General features: G+C 42.1%; 1 protein-coding gene across 1 annotated transcript; it reads right to left on the reverse strand.

Moving 5' to 3' along the window:
* Positions 1-13,791: 13,791 nt before the first annotated feature.
* Positions 13,792-18,412, reverse strand: LOC142711893 (uncharacterized). Its single transcript, XM_075848600.1, has 3 exons — positions 17,516-18,412; positions 14,952-15,154; positions 13,792-13,839 (listed from the first exon to the last, which is right to left on the reverse strand). Exons 1-3 carry the CDS (start codon positions 18,192-18,194, stop codon positions 13,792-13,794), a joined length of 930 nt encoding a protein of 309 aa, XP_075704715.1. The 5' UTR covers positions 18,195-18,412.
* Between the last annotated feature and the right edge of the window lie 3,058 nt (positions 18,413-21,470).

Consider the following 21,470-nt stretch of genomic DNA (forward strand, 5'->3'; position numbering starts at 1 on the left):
ATGCACTCTCGCACAGCTTATACATCTTTACGCCATACCTTGCCCTCTTACACGGCAGGAACTGGCGGAATTGAACCCTCCCTTTAAAATGTACCAAGGACTCATCAATAGAAATACACGTCTCGGTGGTGTATGCTTGGGAAAACCGGGCACAGAAACGGTCTAATAGGGGTCTCCATTTATACAAACGGTCAAAACTGGGGTCATCTCGGGGTGGGCAATGCTCATTATCAGTATAATGTAAGAAGCGAAGTATTGCCTCATTTATGTTAGGGATCTGCCAGGTACTACGTCTAGGTATACTCCTGGGATTAATCAATCCACACCTGAGGCCAGACCTGTTAGACTGACACCGTCTCCCACCAACCAGGGTGGCAGGCTCAGGAGTGGGAGAGCCTATCGCGGCCTGGTCAGTCGGAGTTAGGTCCGCCCCCTGTCCTTTATTACCTGCCGTGTTCTCTTCCTCAGTGCTTGTAATTCTTCTGGATTCCTGGCCCCACTGCTGCTTGCTCCAGCCTGCTTCTGCCGTGATTCTGCCTTGCTGCAGTTCCGCTTAACCTGCTTCGCTTTGCCCCTGGCTTGCTTCCTTCTCCGTGCTCACGTTGGTATACTCCACTTCATCCTGGTCCTGACTATTCATTCACTGCTCCGTTTCCTCGCGGCGTTCTGTGGGCTACTGTCCCTTCCCTTGCGTGTTCCCTGTTTGTTCTCCCGTGCACTTAGACAGCGTAGGGACCGCAGCCCAGTTGTACCCCGTCGCCTAGGGCGGGTCGTTGCAAGTAGGCAGGGACAGGGCGGTGGGTAGATTAGGGCTCACTTTCCCTTCTCCTCCTTCCTGCCATTACAATTTATTTATTTTTTTAGGTTCCAGTTCAGTTCTGAAGTTGCTTTGAGGGGCCCACATCTTAGAAACCCCTATCAAACACCCCATTTTAGAAACTACACCCCTCAAAGTATTCACAACAGCATTTAGAAAGTTTATGAACCCTTTAGGTGTTTCACAGGAATTTAGAGCAAAGTAGAGGTGAAATCTACTTTTTTTTTTTGTCAGAAAATCCTTTTTATACCACTTTTTTTTATAACACAAAAGGTTTTACCAGAGAAACGCAACTCAATACTTATTACCCAGATTCTGCAGTTTTGAGAAATATCCCACATGTGGCCCTCGGGCGGTAATGGACTGAAGCACCGGCCTCCGAAGCAAAGGAACACCTAGTGGATTTTGAGCCCTCCTTTTTATTAGGCACCATGTCCGGTTTGAAGAGGTCTTGTGGTGCCAAAACAGTGGAAAACCCCCAAAAGTGACAGCATTTTGGAAACTAGACCCCTTGAGGAATTCATTGTCATTTTCTTGGGGTGCATGCGACTTTTTGATCAGTTTTTATTCTATTTTTAGGTGGCGCGGTGACTAAAAAACCGCAATTCTACTATTGTTTTTTATTCTATTTTTTTTACACCGTTCACCATGCGCTATAAATGACATATTCACTTTATTCTGCGGGGCGATACGATTACGGCGATACCAGATGTTTATAGTTTTTTTTTATGTCTTATGGCGTTTGCACAATAAAATACGTTTTGTAAAAAATCATTTACTTTTTGTGTTACCTTATTCTAAGAGGCATAACGTTATTATTTTTCCATCAATAAAGCTGTGCGAGGACTTATTTTTTGTGTAACGAACTGTTGTTTCGTTCAGTATCATTTTTAGGTACATGCAACTTTTTGATCTCTTTTTATTCCATTTTTTGGGAGGTGAAGTGACCAAAGAATTGTGATTCTGGGACGGTTATTATTTTTGTTTACAGCATTCACCGCGCAGGATAAATAATAAAATAATTTTGTAGTTCAGGCCGTTAGGGACGCGGCGATACGAATTATGTATAGTTTATTTGTTTGTTTATATATTTTTATTAATAATAAAGGACTGATAAGGGAAAAGGGGGGATTTTTACTGTTATTACTTTTAAATCTTTTTTTTTCTTATTTTTACACATCTTTTTGTAACTTTTTTTTAACTTTTTTACTTTGTCCCACTAGGGGACTTGAGGGCAGGAGGCCCTGATCGCTATTCTAATACACTGCACTACATGCGTAGTGCAGTGTATCAGAGCTGTCAGCTACTCACTGACAGCAAGCATAGTGGGTCCTGACTTCGTCAGGACCCACTAGGCTTCCGTCTATGGCATAGCCGGACGCCATTGTTTGGTGTCCGGTTGCCATAGTCACCATCGCCGGCCGCTATCGTGTAGCAGGCCGGCGATGGCAGCTTAACCCCTAAAAAGCCATGATCGCTATTGAACTCGGCTTTTCAGGGGTTAATCAGCGGGGACACAGCGATCGGTCCCCGCTGTAGGAGCTGTGACAGCCGCTGTACGAGACAGCAGCTGTCACAGCTCCTGTATGTGTCGGGAGGACGGCCGAAACGGCCATTACTCCCGAGACGTACTATTCCGTCATGGAGCGCGAACAGGGTGCTTTCCATGACGTAATAGTACGTCACTGAGCGTTAAGGGGTTAAGCAAGACCTACAGTATTGCAAAGTTGCTTCATTTTAGATGCAGTGGGACACAAAAAAATATGGTGGCGATGGTGGTCATAGCCTTTAACATTTGTGAGAGAAATAATAACAACTTTATGTTAAGATAGACTGAAGAATTTCCCGCATAGCTGGCCCTATAAGGAAAATAAAGAACATAGTAAAAATGGGAACCCAAGGCTCAATGTTGTGCGTGGGGAGTAATGTATAGCCCATTTGGTCTGAACCTACAGAAGAGCTACTGTAGCACAAATTGCTTAAAAAGTTAACTCTGGCTATTGTACAAAGGTGTCAGAACACACAGTGCATCCCAGCTTGCTGCGTATTGGGATGTGTAGTGGCAGATCAGAGTGCCCATACTGATCCCTGCCCACCGATGAAAACACCTACAATGGGCATGTGAGCATCAGAACTGGACCATGAAGCAATGGAAGAAGGTGGCCCGGTCTGATTAATCACATTTTCTTTTACATGATGTGGACGGGCGGGTGTGTGTGCATCGCTTACCTGGGGAAGAGATGACACCAGGATGAACTAGGGGAATATGGCAAGGCGGCGGAGGCATTTGTGCAATGTTCTGCTAGAAAACCTTAAGTACTGGCATTCAAGTGTACCTACCTAAGCATTGTTGCAGGCCAAATACACGCCTTAATAGCAACAGTATTCCCTAATGGCAGTGACCTCTTTCATCAAGATAACGCGTCCTGCCACACTGTAAATATTGTTAAAAAATGGTTTGCTGAACATAACAAAGAGTTCAAGGTGTTGAATTGTCATCCAAATTACCCAGATCTCAATCTGATCGAGCATCTGTGGCATGTGCTGGAAAAACAAGTCTGATCAATGGGGGCCAAACCTCGCAATTTATAGTACTTAATGAATCTGCTAGTTATTTCATGGTGTCAGATACCGAAGGACTCCTTGAGGCCCCATGCACGCGACCGTAAAATTGCCCGTAATAATGGGCCCATAAATTTCTATGGCTGATGGACACCTTCCCTTATGTCTATGGGAAGGTGTCCGTGCCGTAGAAACCTGCCAAAAAAAAAAAAGGACATGTCCTATTTTTTTATTTTACGGACCGTGCTCCTATGCTTTATAATGGGAGGCCGGCCGTGCCTGTAATTACGGGTCATAGTTACGGGCACGTTCATGTGCATGAAGCCTAAGGTCTGCTTTGGTGGCATGAGGGGGACCTACTGTACACAATATTAGAGAGGTGGTTTTAAAGGTTATGGTTGATCAGGGTGTGTGTGTATGCCACATTGGGTACGTGGACCCACTGGGCCATACCGCCTTAACGGTATGGCAGCTGGCCAACAGGAAACAGGTCAAAGTCTATAGTTTGTATAGGTGTACCTGTGGTAGCTTCAGACAGTAGTGAGGCAGGCTCAGAAGGGACTTTGACAGCAGGCTGACAACAGGCGTGGTGTAACAGGACAGGCGTGGTACACAGCACAGCACGTCTCCAACTCAATATGGCACTTGACCAGGATAGCACGGGATACGGGTAGCAGGAACAGGAAACACTGGGAACTGGAAGACACTAGGAGACCATTTGCAGAGACAAACTAGGGTAACGACAACAAAGCTCAGGCAAGGTAGGAAGGGGCTGGGTCCCTCTTATAGTCCAGGGTGCTCATGGGCTAATTTGGCACTTTAACTCAGGTGCGCGTGCTGGCCCTTTAGGAGAGGGCATGAGTGTGCGTGTGAACCCTACGGGACCCAGCCGAGAGAAGCGGAAGTGAGTGTTGGCATCTCCTGAGGAGGAGATGGGCACCAGTGTCCACAGACCCATGGCAGCGGCTGTCAGGAGGTGAGTGAGCCTGACGGGCCGTAACCATTGGCATGACAGTGTGTATATATATATATATATATATATATATATATATATACATACAGTATATATATTCTCACACTTTTTAAGCATATATAGGGGTGAATAGATACTTCTGACAGTTCATTTTCTAATTTAACTTTATGTAAGAAAAGAGAAGCGCAAACATGAACAAACATCAGATGGATTTAACATAATAGTTCAATAGTGTTGTGTAATCTTAGTCCCATAATGATAGCCTTTGTATACCAAGTTAATAGAAAGTTTCCTTTTTATTGTTATTTTGATATATTAGATTTAGCAGTTATAGTGGCAACAAACTTTTAGATTTGACTTTGAAAACTAATTTTGAATCCAGAGTTTACAAACCCTACAAAAGCCTGGAGCTCCGGGAGTAAAAGAGAAGAAAGTTTACAGATATCAAAGCTATATCAGGTGTTTTTATATCCTGCATGACTGATTCACAACACCTGTGGTGTTTCTCCTTGAGTACTTTATTCTTCAGGGGTTCATGTGTGAGACCTAAGAAAAGTCAGATAAAGATCAGATAACAACTAGTGTTCAAACAAGAAAACCAAATCATTGCAACCACAAGACACCAACACCAAGATTAAAGGAGGTTCGATATTTTTCTGTCCATTGTGTTCTGGTCCAAAATCTATTTTAAAAAGGAGAAAATCTGTGTGAACATTACATAGTTGGCTAACCCTTTAAAGGGGTTTTTCTTTGTTATGCTTTAGTTATCAAATTTAAATATATAAAAGATTACAGTAGTCTTATTAAAAGGAAGCCTTCGTTTCTGCACTGCATAATGGTATAGTCTATGTATGGGTATTGTTCTACTTCATCAATAGGCCAAAAATAGTCAAAATATGGTGCTGGGTCACAAGTTCCCTTGTTCTCTTCACAATGTGGATAGTTAAGAAGAGGCTGTGCCTTGTCACATGACACATGGATGTGGGTCACAGTTGGGACCACTTTTAGAGGCTGTAGAACATGATGCATTTATGCATAAAGTCAGCTATTTGGAAGCAATCTGTTTTAACAAAAAAAAAAGTTTAGGGTCACTTAGAAATTTCCTTATTTTTGCAAGAAAAGCACAGTTTTTTTCAATGAAGATAACATTAAATTAATCAGAAATACACTCTATACATTGTTAATGTGCTAAATGACTATTCTAAACGTCTGTTTTTTAATGCAATATCTACATAGGTGTATAGAGGCCCATTTCCAGCAACCATCACTCCAGTGTTCTAATGGTACATTGTGTTTGCTAACTGTGTTAGAAGGCTAATGGATGATTAGAAAACACTTGAAAACCCTTGTGCAATTATATTAGCACCGCTGTAAACTGTTTTGCTGTTTAGAGGAGCTATAAAACTGATCTTCATTTGAGCTAGTTGAGAATCTGGAGCATTACATTTGTGGGTTCGATTAAACTCTCACAATGGCTAGAAAAAGAGAGTTTTCATGTGAAACTCGACAGTCTATTCTTGTTCTTAGAAATGAAGGCTATTCCATGAGAGAAATTGTCAAGAAACTGAAGATTTCCTACAACGGTGTGTACTACTCCCTTCAGAGGACAGCACAAACAGGCTCTAACCAGAGTAGAAAGAGAAGTGGGAGGCTCCGCTGCACAACTGAGCAACAAGACAAGTACATTAGAGTCTCTAGTTTGAGAAATAGATGCCTCACAGGTCCTCAACTGGCAGCTTCATTAAATAGTACCCGCAAAACGCCAGTGTCAACGTCTACAGTGAAGAGGCGACTCTGGGATGCTGGCCTTCAGGGCAGAGTGGAAAAGAAAAAGCCATATCTGGGACTGGCTAATAAAAGGAAAAGATTAATATGGGCAAAAGCACACAGACATTGGACAGAGGAAGATTGGAAAAAAGTGTTATGGACAGATGAATTGAAGTTTGAGGTGTTTGGATCACACAGAAGAACATTTGTGAGATGCAGAACAACTGAAAAGATGCTGGAAGAGTGCCTGACACCATCTGTCAAGCATGGTGGAGGTAATGTGATGGTCCGGGGTTGCTTTGGTATTGGTAAAGTGGGAGATTTGTACAAGGTAAAAGGGATTTTGAATAAGGAAGGCTATCACTCCATTTTGCAACTCCATGCCACACGCTGTGGACAGCGCTTGATTGGAGCCAATTTCATCCTACAACAGGACAATGACCCAAAGCACACCTCCAAATTATGCAAGAATTATTTAGGGACGAAGCAGGCAGCTGGTATTCTATCTGTAATGGAGTGGTCAGCACAGTCACCAGATCTCAACCCCATAGAGCTGTTGTGGGAGCAGCTTGACCGTATGGTACGCAAGAAGTGCCCATCAAGCCAATCCAACTTGTGGGAGGGCCTTCTGGAAGCATGGGGTGAAATTTCTCCCGATTACCTCAGCAAATTAACAGCTAGAATGCCAAAGGTCTGCAATGCTGTAATTGCTGCAAATGGAGCATTCTTTGACGAAAGCAAAGTTTGAAGGAGAAAATTATTATTTGAAATAAAAATCATTATTTCTAACCTTGTCAATGTCTTGACTATATTTTCTAGTCATTTTGCAACTCATTTGATAAATATAAGTGTGAGTTTTCATGGAAAACACAAAATTGTCTGGGTGACCCCAAACTTTTGAAAGGTAGTGTGTATGTATATATATATATATATATATATATATATATATATATACATTCAATTAAAACAGTACAACATAAATTATCAGGCAAAATAACTTTCCCTTCTTCTTGCGGATACATGCCGTCACCAATTTTTAGTAATAAATCTTAAAACTCTTGTGCATTTGGGTTGCCTTCTGTTCGCGCCGCATATTTATTGTTAAATGCATCGTTATAACATTGCGCCACAGACTTGAACTCTTTAGGTAGGCTCTAATTTCATCTGCCCTCGTTCCTCGTGGTATGACTGGCAAAGTCTGCCTAAAATCGCCACAGAAAAGCATTGTCATACCACCCATGGGTTGGTCATTTTGTCTGATATCTCGCAAGGATCTATCTATTGCTTCTACCGCTCTACGATTTGCCATACTGCACTCATCCCATATTACTAAGCAGCAATCACGTAGAACCCTTGCTTTGTCACTGTTTCTATAAACATTACACACTGGGCTTTCCGTAAGATTCAAGTCAATAGGGATCTTGAACATTGTATGGGCGGTTTGGCCTCCGGGCAACAATGTGGCTGCTATAAACAAACCAAAAACGAAAAAAAGTAAAGTATCAAATATAAAATATATACATCTTATTGAAGAATATTAAAATGTAACATATAAAAAGGTCCACAGACACACTAAAGAAAGGACGCACTTAAAAAAAGTCCTGCACATGGAGTAATAAACAATGTCTGCGAGGTTCAGAAAAAATGGGATGTAGCATACAAATGCAGACAAAAATTATACATAACAATATATGAATGTATATTCAATATTATTCTACATTAGAAAATAATACGAGAAGAAAAGTAACCATACTGACCCATGAGGTGCTGGAGTAATTGATAAGCATCCACCCCGACGCGCGTTTCGGCGCACTTGCCTTCATCTGGGCAAGTGCCAAGTGCGAGTGTGCCGAAACGTGCGTCGGGATGAATGCTTATCAATTACTCCACGACCAAATTTGTATCTATATAGATCTTTTTAATTTTTAATGTTGAAGTCTTTATGTGTGAGTGATCCAATAATAATTGTTTGTTCAAAAACTTTCAAACATAAATGTGATGTTCTTTTTGGGATGTGCGTTTATTGTGACGTAATCACTGATCTTTGACCCGCAGTTTGGCAATTTTTTCTCGATTTTGAAAAAATTGTAATTCATTTAGCTATGTATTTAAACTGCTGTTAATTGGCACCTTTTTAATAGCCTGATGAAGACGCCAGTCCGGCGTTGAAACGCGTAGCTTGTCGACCTGTAATTCATTATGTTATCTATTAAATCATGAAATTTTTTCATTTTTATATTGCCCATTATTAGCAGCGCCATTTGTGGTCTTTTTTTCTCCCTCCTTATGTATTTTGTAATCATTGCTTTTCCCCTGCGGAATAGACTGTAATGCAGCTTTGAAACTATGCACGTACGGATTCACCTGATGCAGCATGTTTTGAAGTGGAGATATAAGGTTACTATTTAGTTGTGGAAAGTTCTGATTTCTGATATTGGCCTGTTCATTGTAATCTGATACAAAATAAATCTGAAGAAATTTTGGCTCATCTTGTGGTAGCAAAGATCAGATGAGATGATAAAATTGGCCTTGCACCTTGAAGGTCGGCATGAATGGTCCCTCTGTAATTAGTTTTGCCCCAAAATATGTCATTTGGAATGCATTGTTATACAAACGGATACTGTCTAAGAAGATTTTTGATTGTGGATGGTCACCATTTAAAAAAAAAGTTGTTTTATAAGCACTGGAGGTTCTTGAAATTTTTCAATGTGGATTTTACTACTTGATCAACAGATTCCATTTGGTTCTTTTCTCCATTTGAGAGCACCGCAAAAATTGCAAATTGCAACCATATTAGCAAGAGGCGTAGCTAGGTTCTCCTGCACCCGGGGCAAAGATTCAGATCTGCGCCCCCCCCCCCCAACTTATTTCCCAACATCTCCTTCCCCCTCGCCATGTTTTCTTTCCCTACCAATCAATGAGGCATAATTTTTTTCACAATTTTTTTAATGTAACTCGAGTATAAAAGCATTTCTACATTTTACAAACAATGTAGTTCTATAATGTAATTAACATAAAAATAAATTAAAAGAAAATAAATTAAAGAGGCCACACACAGCCCCCTGTAGATAACGTCACACAGCCCCCTTGTAGATAGTGCCACACACAGCCCGCTGCCCCTTTGTAAATAGCGCCACACTCCCCCCCCTTGTAAATAGTGCCACATACCCCCCTTTTAAATAGTGCCACACTCCCATCCCTTGTACTTAGCGCCACACTGTGAACAGAGCGGTGAGCGGTAGCCTACCGCTACCACTCTCTGCTCTGCCTGGTGTGACTTACCGGAGAAGCCGAGGAGGTCATGCGGTGCAGGCAATGGCGGAGTTCCTTCTGACTAGGGTTGATGACAGCCAGGGCCGGTCTGAGCTTGGATGGCACGCTGTGCGGGACTCTCTATTGCCGCCCCTACACAAACCAAAAATGAACCACATATATGGACACGCTGGAACATATATACTGTACATACATAAAGACAGATATTTAGACATACAGGCAAATATACATACACACATCTGGAATACATACATACAGGTAAATATATAGACGTACAAACACATATATACACACACACAGATAAATACACTACAGGAACATATGCGAATACATAAAAGGCACAAAACAGACCCATATATACCCCCACAGGCACATATGTACACAGCACAGATAATGTAGTAGATGTTACCTGCAGTCCTATGTAACACCACAGATAGCACAGTGATAACTCTCTAAATACAGATAGTAGTGTTACCTGCAGTCCTATGTAACACCACAGATAACACAGTGATAACTCTGATTACAGATAATGTAGTAGATGTTGCCTGCAGTCCTATGTAACACCACAGATAACACAGTGATAACTCTCTGAGTACTGATAATCTAGTTGTGGCCCCTGCAGTCCTATGTAACACCACAGATAACACATTGTGCTAAATTACAATCTCAGCTCTGCTACACAGTACAGATAATGTAGTAGATGTTACCTGCAGTCCTATGTAACACCACAGATAACATAGTGATAACTCTCTGAGTACAGATAATGTAGTAGATGTAAGAGACAAACACATGCAGAGACACAGACAGACAGAGACAGAGACACAAACTGTAACATATACAGGGTGGGCCATTTATATGGATACACCTAAATAAAATGGGAATGGTTGGTGATATTAATTTTTCCTGTTTGTGGCACATTAGTATATGAGAGGGGGGAAACTTTTCAAGCTGGGTGTTGACCATGGCGGCCATTTTGAAGTCAGCCATTTTGTATCCAACTTTAGTTTTTTCAATGGGAAGAGGGTCATGTGACACATCATACTTATCGAGAATTTCACAAGAAAAACAATGGTGTGCTTGGTTTTAACGTTACTTTATTCTTTCATGAGTTATTTACAAGTTTCTAACCACTTATAAAATGTGTTCAAAGTGCTGCCCATTGTGTTGGATTGTCAATGCAACCCTCTTCTCCCACTCTTCACACACTGATAGCAACACCGCAGAAGAAATGCTAGCACAGGCTTCCACTATCTGTAGTTTCAGTTGCTGCACATCTCGTATCTTCACAGCATAGACAATTGCCTTCAGATGACCCCAAAGATAAAAGTCTAAGGGGGTCAGATCGGGAGACCTAGGGGGCCATTCAACTGGCCCACGACGACCAATCCACTTTCCAGGAAATTGTTCATCTAGGAATGCTCGGACCTGACACCCTGACACATGCTGTGAAGATACGAGATGTGCAGCAACTGAAACCAGCTACAGGTAATTGAACTTATCTCACGTCCCTCACCTATCTATGTATTATACTGTGAACAGTAACAGACTGAGCTACGTAATGGTAAGAGCAGAGTTCACAGCAGCACATAGTATTTCAGGAGAGGAGCGTGCAGATTCTGTGCTGCTGTGAACTCTGCTCTTACCATTACGTAGCTCTCAGTCTGTTACCTCTCCTCCACTCCTGTCCTCAATAACACCTTCACATGATTGGCAAGTCACCACCCCGAACAAGATCGGCACGCTCATCTCCTGAAATACTCTGTGCTGCTGTGAACTCTGCTCTTACCATTACGTGGTGACTTGCCAATCATGTGAAGGTGTTATTGAGGACAGGAGTGGAGGAGAGGTAACAGACTGAGAGCCACGTAATGGTAAGAGCATAGTTCACAGCAGCACTGAATCTGCACGCTCCTCTCCTGAAATACTCTGTGCTGCCTTAAACTCTGTGGACAGGTCAGGATCCTGTTTCTTTTAAATGCTGCACTGTAGCGCAGCCTTATATAGTGGATCGAGCACGTTCCCCAGCAGCATTTAAAAGAAACAGGATCCTGACCTGTCCACAGAGTTTAAAGAGACTCTGTCACCACATTATAAGTGCCCTGTCTCCTATATAAGGAGATCGGTGCTGTAATGTAGGTGACAGTTATGCTTTTTATTTAAAAAAACAATCTTTTTTTCACGACGTTAGGAGCGATTTTGGTTTATGCTAATGAGCTTTCTTAATGCCCAAGTGGGCGTACTTTTACTTTCGACCAAGTGGGCGTTGTACAGAGGAGTGTATGATGCTGACCAATCGGCATCATGCACTCCTCTCCATTCATTTACACTGCACTAGCGATATAGATATATCGCTATGTGCAGCCTCATACACAAGCCCTAACATTACTACAGTGTCCTGATAATGAATACACATGAAATCCAGCCTGGACGTCATGTGTACTCAGAATCCTGACACTTCTGACTCTTTTTTTGTGAGATTCCGGCAAGTGAAACCAAATCTCGTTTAGCTCCGTGATCTCGCGAGATTTCGTATCCGTTGCTGGGGAGTACATACATTTTCACTGGGCTTGCCTGGGGAGTACATATTGCCGCACTGCACAATCTCAGGGAGTTCAAGAGAATGGCACATCCACAAAAGTTGGAGAAGGCTGGTAGTGACTTAGAATAGCAAGGGGAATGTCAATCAAAGTTTGGGGTGGGGGGAAATTTAAATTTTCACCTCAGGCAGCAGAAAAGCTAGAATTGGCCCTGAATTTATGGCACTGCAGAAAGTTCAGCTATCATCGGGTTAGTTCTTTAAAAGGGAAGTTGACCTGAACTAGATAATGTTATTATAGTTCTATTCTATCTATGTTCACCAATGAGTATATGATTAGCAATTTAGCTGGCCCTAATACACAGCACTTCCAAGTAAAAAACAAGTCCAGTGTTTATTGAGTAAATTGTTCACTGTATCATCTAAGATGTTTTTTTTTGCCACATTTTTCACAACGTTTTTCGCCCGTGGCCATTGTGGACCGCAGGCAATAAACACAGCTAAAAATGCTCGAAAGCGGTTTCCGGGTCAAAATCAGCACCAAAAAACTCTAATTGACCCACTATCAGAAGGGTACTTCAGCTGGAATAAGGAATTACATAAAATTGTGCTTACAGTCTAAAATTAAAACTTTTTTGTGCTTCTAAATCATTTTATCAACATATCATCTATCCACTTTAAAGGTAATAAATATTAGCTCGGTGGGGTCGACCGGTGAGAACCCCACCAGCATGGTAGCACAAACCCCACAATACTCAATCAAAATGAAATAAAACATGACAACAGTTTCTTTGGATAAAAATGACCACGGTGTTTATTAAGGGTAACCTAAGATAAAATAATTCGAAGAGAATAACCATAAATAATCGAATAAATAATAAAATATAAATATTTTGACCAATAAAAACCAAGTCCGCCCAGCATTAGCTGGGTGACAAACCCCTCTAACAAACAACGTGACGTGAAGGAATTTAAGAACAATAGGGCGGGAGGGTGGGCGACGGTCCAATCTTCAAAAACTGGCTGCTTGACCACGATGAACTGCTCCTTTTATGTCCAATTTTCCCGCCTTTAGGATTTTATCAATGACCAATCAGCTGGCCTTCCACAAAACTGCCTGGAGATAGAATCTGCCAGAACCTGCTCATGCAATTGCACAGCTGACCTAGGTCCAATCAGCTGGGACCAACTCCAAACTGCCCAGAGACAGAAACATCTGGAAACCGGCTCGTGCCACCAGCACAGCTTACCCGGGGGACACCACGATGGTAAGTACCATTCTAATATAAAATAACAAATGGAGAAAAGAGGGAAAGGGGGAGAGAAAAACATACCAAGCAAAAAAACATATTTTATTAACAACTTATGGGGGGCCGTGCGACCATGTGTCCCCCAGGCAATAGCCTGGGGGGCCCCTGACATGGTAGCACAAACCCCACAATACTCAATCAAAATGAAATAAAACATGACAACAGTTTCTTTGGATAAAAATGGCCACGGTGTTTATTAAGGGTAACCTAAGATAAAATAATTCGAAGAGAATAACCATAAATAATCGAATAAATAATAAAATAGAAATATTTTGACCAATAAAAACCAAGTCCGCCCAGCATTAGCTGGGTGACAAACCCCACAAGCCATGACATTACCAAGACATGGCCCCCCCAAAACACCGCAGCCATTCTTCAATTAAATTCTGCAGGCCCAAATTGAAAATGTCGATACCCACATCAGAAAGATGTATACAATCATTTCTGAACAGCCCGTCTGTGAGGTCTTCAAGGTCACTGTGTCTATAAGAAAGACCACCGAGGACCGACATGTATTTAGACATGGCTCTATTAATCCTTTTACGGATTCGATTCAAAAACTTATAATTTCCAGAGGACCATAGCAGTCTTGGAAAAATCTCTGAAAAGGAAATAGTAGCGTCAGGGAAAAGACATTTTATCAAGGCTATATCCCTTCTCATTTCCCAAAGTAAGTCCAAAGTCTTTTCTTTACCTAGGTCATTGCCTCCAGCATGGATGATAATTAAATTCGGATCTGGCCAATAAGAACTCAGTGATTTAACTAAAGAAAACACGTTTTTCCATTGCAAACCCCTTACCCCATGCCAAAAAACCGAAAAAACTAGCAGATCCATAGACAAATTTTCTGTATAGGACCTTCTCGCGGCTCTCTTCTGTGCCCAAAATATAAAAGAGTGGCCAAGGATCCAAACAACCAAACGCTTACCTGTGGATATATAATTACACTACTAACAAGTCTGGTCGAACATAAAGTTTAAATCTATTAGACTCCCACCTTCCAATTCTTTTTATAATCCCTTCATCAATTCCTAACTGTGCAGCTTCCGTAGCTGCACCTATTCTAAACGAATGGGAGGTTATTTTTAAATGCTCCAACTTCAGGGACTTCAAACATTTCTTCAAAACAGAGTTAAACTGAAATCTGGACAGCTGATCCCCATTCTGATGAATCAGGAAAGCAACCCCAAGACTCGGCCTGATTGACAACCAATGTTTAACATTAGAAACTGGGCAAAGAACAGAACCCGAAAACTGATTAATTCTAACCAAACGACCTTTTCCTAATTGATCTGTCTTAGATTTTTTTAACAATAACAAAACATGGTCAATTTTGCAACTAACATCCTGAAATGAAAGGCCCGGGACTGAAACTTTACTCTCTGCCACCAGTTCGCTTATTCTCAAGGCTGCAAAGAACATTAACACAAATGCTGTTCTAAACAAACACACTTCAAAATTACTAAAACAAACTAAATGTAACACATTGAATAATTTTAACAACAAATCTAATGAAATAGGCCTTCGTCTTTCCACAACCGGAGCTGACCTATGGTAACCTTTCAAAAGCTGCTTAACTGGGAAGAGCGAAGAAATAGCCGGACAACTGTTTAATTTAAGAAAGAAAGAGATGCCTGCCAGAGACTTAGAAATGGAGGCAAATGACAGCCTCCTACTAATCAGGCTACATACAAATTTTAAAACTAGACCTACCTCATTATGAAAGAAATTACAGTTCTCATTAACACAGAAATTAACCCACTCCTTCCAAGCAGCTGAATAATCAGCCCATGTTCTTGGAGCCAAGGATCTCTGAATATTAACATAGATTAGTCCCAAATCAGATTCCATAAATGAGGAGGACACGGAATTCCACAAAGCTCCGCTTCTGGTGCCATCGTTCTGAACCTCCGCCACTGACAACGAGATAATGAATCTGCTATATCATTCTTTTTTCCTTCTATATAGCTAGCTTTCAACCAGATGTTCAACTTCAGACAACATAAAGTTAAATGTCTTAATATCTTAACTACTAATTCACATTTTGAAGATAATGTGTTAATTACAAAGACCACACCTTTGTTATCCGTAAACAACAAAATTCTCCTATTCTTAAAATAATGACCCCATACAACTATGGCTACCAAAACCGGAAATAATTCCAATAAGACAATATTTGAAGTAACTTTGCTTACACGCCAAGCACTGGGCCATAACTCAGCCGACCATTGACCATTAAAGAATGCCCCGTAGCCCATACTACCGGCTGCATCCGTAAATAAAGACAAAGAGTCAGAATCCTCAAAATTAAACTGCCAGCAACTGCGTCCATTAAATTTAGATAAAAATTCTAGCCATACAGCTAAATCTTCTTTTAGCTGAACCGTTAACCTAATATGGGACCTAGGTGACTTAAGACCCCTTGTTGAAAAATACAGTCGCTTTGAAAAAACTCTTCCCATAGGAATAACTCTAGAGGCAAAGCTCAACAACCCTAACAGTGACTGCATATCACGTAATGAACATTTCTTCCTAGCTAACATACTGACTAAAGAAACCCTTAACTTTAACAATTTTTCCTCTGCTAAACTAAATTCCATTCTCTCAGAATCTATTCTAATACCTAAAAATTCTAATGACCTACATGGAAACACAGTCTTCTCTTCAGCTAACGGAACACCAAAAAATTTCATAAACTCGACAAATTTTAACAATAAGGAATAACATAACTCAGAACTAGCATCACCTATAAACAAAAAGTCATCAAGATAGTGCAGAACACCTCCATCCGGAATTTGCTTCTGCACTACCCAATGTAAAAAGGATGAAAATGCCTCAAAATAGAAACAAGATAAAGAAAAACCCATTGGTAAACATTTGTCATAAAAATAATCACCTTCAAATTGAAAACCTAGAGAGTTGAAACCTGCAGGGTTAACTGGTAGTAAACGGAAAGCTGATTTGATATCAGCTTTTGCTAAAAAAGCATTTTGACCAAACTGTCTCAATAAAGAGACAGCCTGATCAAACGAAGCATAGTGTACTGTCGCTTTAGACTTGTCAGCATCATCGTTTAATGAAGCCTTAAACGGGTAAGAAAGGTGATGTATTAAACGAAATGAATTCAATTCCTTCTTAGGGACAATTCCTAAAGGTGAAAGTCTAAAGTTTGTAAACGGCGGATGTATAAAAGGACCAGCGATCCTGCCAGTTCCAAGCTCTTTCAGGATTTTCTGATGCACAATATCCTTATGCTGCTGGATGGATTTCAAATTATCCACCCAGCAACAACCAGATCCTTTGAAAGAAGGGATATCAAAACCAAACTTAAAACCGTTAAAAATTAAATTAGCTTTCTCCCTGTCTGGGAACATTTCTAGCCAAGGCGCCATTCTTATTAATTTCACTGGCGTCCATGCTTTTGGATAACTGTTCTTTGGAACTAGGGGGTTGAGACTGGTTTGCTCTTTTAAAACAGCGACACATTGGGTGCGAACCCCCACAAAAGGAACATTCATGTTTATACCGACAATTGTTCAACCATTTACACTGAGCTTCATTATAAGCAAAGCAAACTCCTTTCCTCAACGTATTCTGAGAACTAGGCTGCTGCTTGGGCACTGACCTTTGTGGAAGCATTAAACTAAGCCACAAACCAACATCCTTAGTGCCCCATTTTAATGAAGGGTACACTGCCATCTTCTGGCGAAACATTTCATCATAATTGTACCATGCTAAACCACCAAACTGGCGGTAAGCCTCAAGAATAATGTCTACATGCTGAAATAAATTACTAGAATTAATGAAAGACTTTTCCCCTAAAACTGAAGCATAGATACAGAACGCCTGTAGCCAGTTAAAGAAAGACTTAGGAGGAGAACGTTTTTTATCCTCATCTTTATCAGACTTACCATCCTGCTTGACAAGAGTCTCCTTCGCAGATGGTAATAAAGAAAATAAATCTATAAACTCGTTCCTCCAAATACGCTCCTTAATTGCTGGCTGTAAATGAAAACCTAATGGCGAAATATCGCAAGACATCACTTCCTTACAACAAGTTTCCGAAACACCAATTCCTTTCTCTAAAACAGGAATATTACTAAAACCAGCATTCTGTAAATGCTGACTACTATGCTTCCATACATCAGCGGGGGAACTAGCAGGAACAGCCGACTTACTGACCAAATCAGCTAATAATTTTAAAATATCAAACATTACATTAGAATTGAGGGGAAGGGGGATGGGGTGGGACAGATAAGGGGTAGCTGGCATCTCACCACTCTGTTCCACCTGTCCTGGGTCGTGCACCGCTTCTGCTACCTCCTGCTGCGTGCCTGTAGATCCTGGGGAAACTTGCTGACAGGAAAGTTGACTCCTGGGACCTCTTCTTCTCCTTGATACTGGCGGGGGTGGGGAATAAGCCACCCTAGTCTTCCGGCTCCTCTTCCTCGGTTGCAGCTCTGAAGAAAAGTCCTGCGCCGCCTCTAAAACCAGTGAGGCCGGCGCTTCCGCTGTGTCCTCCACACCATCCTTGGAGCAGGAGGGGGTACCCGACCAACCTGTTGTCTCCCGTTCTCTGACTAAACTTCTGGCCAGCGGGTTAGCCAATTGCGCCGGCACTTGCTGCGCACTTCCGGCACTGTGCGCCACCTTCTTTGATGACACGGTCGGCCGCCTCCTCTCAAGCTCCGGCACCTGGAGCGAACGTCCGGAACTGCGCTCCACCCTCAGTGATGACTCTGCTGCAGACTTCCTCCTCTTGGCTGCAGCTGATGACGGCACCTCGAGCGACGACCCAGCAGGAGACACTGCTTCCTCTATGTCGTCTTCCAGCCCAGTAAGTTCGCTTCTTCCCTCGACCTCCCTCGACGGCGCTGCTGCTAGGCATTGCCTCAGCCAGTTTTCTCCTCCTTCCGACTCCGCTCTTCTGATCAGCTCCATCAGCAGGACATCCATGGCGACGGTCCAATCTTCAAAAACTGGCTGCTTGACCACGATGAACTGCTCCTTTTATGTCCAATTTTCCCGCCTTTAGGATTTTATCAATGACCAATCAGCTGGCCTTCCACAAAACTGCCTGGAGATAGAATCTGCCAGAACCTGCTCATGCAATTGCACAGCTGACCTAGGTCCAATCAGCTGGGACCAACTCCAAACTGCCCAGAGACAGAAACATCTGGAAACCGGCTCGTGCCACCAGCACAGCTTACCCGGGGGACACCACGATGGTAAGTACCATTCTAATATAAAATAACAAATGGAGAAAAGAGGGAAAGGGGGAGAGAAAAACATACCAAGCAAAAAAACATATTTTATTAACAACTTATGGGGGGCCGTGCGACCATGTGTCCCCCAGGCAATAGCCTGGGGGGCCCCTGACATTACTACAGTGAAGAGAAGTTAGGACAGAGCCGCAGTCTAGCATATCACACAGTGACTAACACCTACACTATGTGGCCAAAGTATTTGGACACCTGACCATCACAATTGCAGTAAATTAATTTGTTGGACATCCTTTTCCAAAACCATGGAAGTTAAAATGAGGTTGGGTCCACTTTTGCGACTGTTCAGCATCCTCCATGTGGAAGGATTTCCAAAGATTTTAGAGTGTGTCTGTGGTCATTTGTGCCCATTCTGTCAAAATAGAGTTTGTCAGATCAGAGTCTGATATTGGACAAAATGGTCAGCATTCTAATACATCCCAAATGTATTCAATAGGTTTGAGGTAAGGGTCCTGTATAGACCATTGTCATTGAATCATGCCCTTATGGCCCTTGCTTTGTGTACAAGAGCACAGTCATGCAGGAACAGGAAGGAGCCACAAAGTTGGAAGCATACAATTGTCTAAAATGTCTTTGTGTGTTTTAGCAGTGACCAACAATTGCCCAGCACTGAAAATAAGGGGCCTACCTCAATTACTGAAAAGCAGACTCATCTTTTATGTGCTCCAACAAAACCAAGCCACAGTCAGACAGATTGTGTAGAAATAGAGAAAATTCAAGACCATTATTACCCTCCCCAGGAGTGGTCGACCAACAAACATCACGCTGAGAGCAAGTTGTGCAAGGTCACAAAGGAACCCAAGGTAACCTCTAAAATACTAAAGGGATTTCTCACATTAGCTAATGTTAATGTTCATGAGTCCATTATCAGGACGACACTAAACAACAATGGTGTGCATAGCAGGATTGCAGAGAGAAAGCTGCTGCTTTCCAAAAAGAACATTGCTGCCCGTCTGCAATTTGCTAAAGATCACCTGTACAAGCCAGAAGGCTATTCAAACAATGTTTTGTGGATGGATGAGACCAAAATAGAGCGGTTTGGTTTAACCCCTTAACGACCGGCGTATAGTGTTTTTACGTCAGTCGTTTAGGGTAGTTCTTCTGAAATGTCAACCTTTCACGTCGGCACTTCAGAAGAACTTTCCCCGCATGATGCGGGGTGCTGCTGAAACCCGGGCTGTTAGTAACAGCCTCGGGCTTCAGGGCAATGATCGGAGAACACTAGCAGTGGTCTCCGATCATTTTTAACCCCTCAGATGCGGTGCTGAATAGCAAGTACCGCATCTGAGTGGTTTGGGAGGGAGGGGACCGCATGGGGGGGATCTCCTGAAGTCCGGGCTGCTGGTAACAGCCTCGGGCTTCAGGGCAACTATAGGAGACCACTAGCAGTGTTTTCCAATCATATTTAACCCCTCAGATGCGGCACTCAATAGCAAGTGCCGCATCTAAGTGGTTTGGGAGGGAGCCGCATCGGAGCGGTTTTCCCGGTCATCGGGTGATCTGCCTCTGAAGCCAAGGCTGTTAGCAACAGCCTTGGCTTCAGAGTGATAATCGGACACCAATAACAGTGGTCTCTGTTCATGTGATCACTGTGAGAACCATTCACAGTGATCACAAAATGAAAAACGACGTGTTTCTCCTACCTGTCCCTCTGTCTCTCCTCACACTTGTTGCTCTGTATGAGAAGAGACCGAGAGAGAATTTTACTGTGACACCAAAGACACAAAATTACAATAAATCTAATATATTAACTTTATATAAACTTCAATTGTATACCTTGGCTAGGGATATGCTTAGGGCACATTCACACGTGGCAGAGTTTTTCAGCTGCAAATGTTGGTGCAGTTTTGGGGTAAATACGCAACGAATCTGAACCAACATTTGCATATTTGAGAGGTAATTCAGACGTTGCAGAAAAGACAGCGGACTTGCCACAGATTTCAGTTTTTGCATTGCAAAGGCTGAAATCCGCAGTCAAATTCCGCTTCTTCTCCGCCACAGTGCATGCTGCGGAGGGAAAATTCTGCACCGCAGCCTATGGTCCACAGCAGAGTTTTCCGCAACGTCTGAACTAACTTGCCTAAAAATGTATTGAAACAAATGTAAAAAAGGGCCGCTGGAGAATTCCACTGCGGACTGTCCACAGCGGAATTCTACAGCAATTCCGCCACATGTGAATGTGCCCTTAGGGTTAGTCTAGGGTTATTCTAGGTTCTATTATAGAGTTAGTCTCGGTTTAGCCTAGGTTTAGTCTAGGGTTAGCCTAGGTTTAGTCTAGGTTTAGCCTAGGGTTTTTGTGTAGCTTACGTGTGTTATGTCTGTGTATTTTATTTGTGTAAAAAATATATATATATGTAAAAAAAAAAGTTTTACAGTCTACGTGTTTGTTCTACATCAGTTTTTTGTGGAGCGTGCTTTTGTGACGTCCGTGTATTTTTGTCTGTGAAAAAAAAAGTTCATAAAAAATAATTACATTTGTCTGCGTGTGCGTCTGGTTACAGTCTTTGTCATACGTGTGTGTGATTACAATGGCCCATAAAAGGTTCACGGTGGAAGAGGCATACGCCATGTTAATTTCCGACTCTGATGAAAGCAATACAGAAACCGCGTCCGAGGTAGAAATGTATTCTACCAGTGATAGCGACGACAGTGATACGCTTTCTGCAATTCAAGTGTCACTGCACAGTCCACAAGCACAGAGCATGTCGCAGAAGTACCACAAAACACGTCCCACTCTATTCCCTCAGAATATATTGAGTGGGTACCCACAGTGGAATTTTCCCCTAATATCCCAGAATTTATTGCCACACCAGGGATAAATATTAATGTGGAAAATTTTACAGCCCTCGATTTTTGAAAAATATTCATTACAGATGAACTATTGGAGCTGGTTGTTAACCTAAACCAATCTGTATGCTCGCCAATTCCTTGCTGAAAAGCCAAAGTCCTC

Source organism: Rhinoderma darwinii, chromosome 1 (assembly GCF_050947455.1).
Source record: "Rhinoderma darwinii isolate aRhiDar2 chromosome 1, aRhiDar2.hap1, whole genome shotgun sequence".
Classification (NCBI taxonomy): Eukaryota; Metazoa; Chordata; class Amphibia; order Anura; family Rhinodermatidae; genus Rhinoderma; species Rhinoderma darwinii.

What these genes read in the sequence shown, in the direction of transcription:
- LOC142711893 (XM_075848600.1), bottom strand. Translation starts at nt 18,194, where the DNA reads ATGGATGTCCTGCTGATGGAGCTGATCAGAAGAGCGGAGTCGGAAGGA. An exon ending in AGGACAGGTGGAACAGAGTG is followed by an intron (nt 15,155 to 17,515) that starts GTGAGATGCCAG and finishes TCTCGTTGTCAG; the next exon opens with TGGCGGAGGTTCAGAACGAT. An exon ending in GTAATTTCTTTCATAATGAG is followed by an intron (nt 13,840 to 14,951) that starts GTAGGTCTAGTT and finishes TTTCCTTTTCAG; the next exon opens with AGATTTTTCCAAGACTGCTA.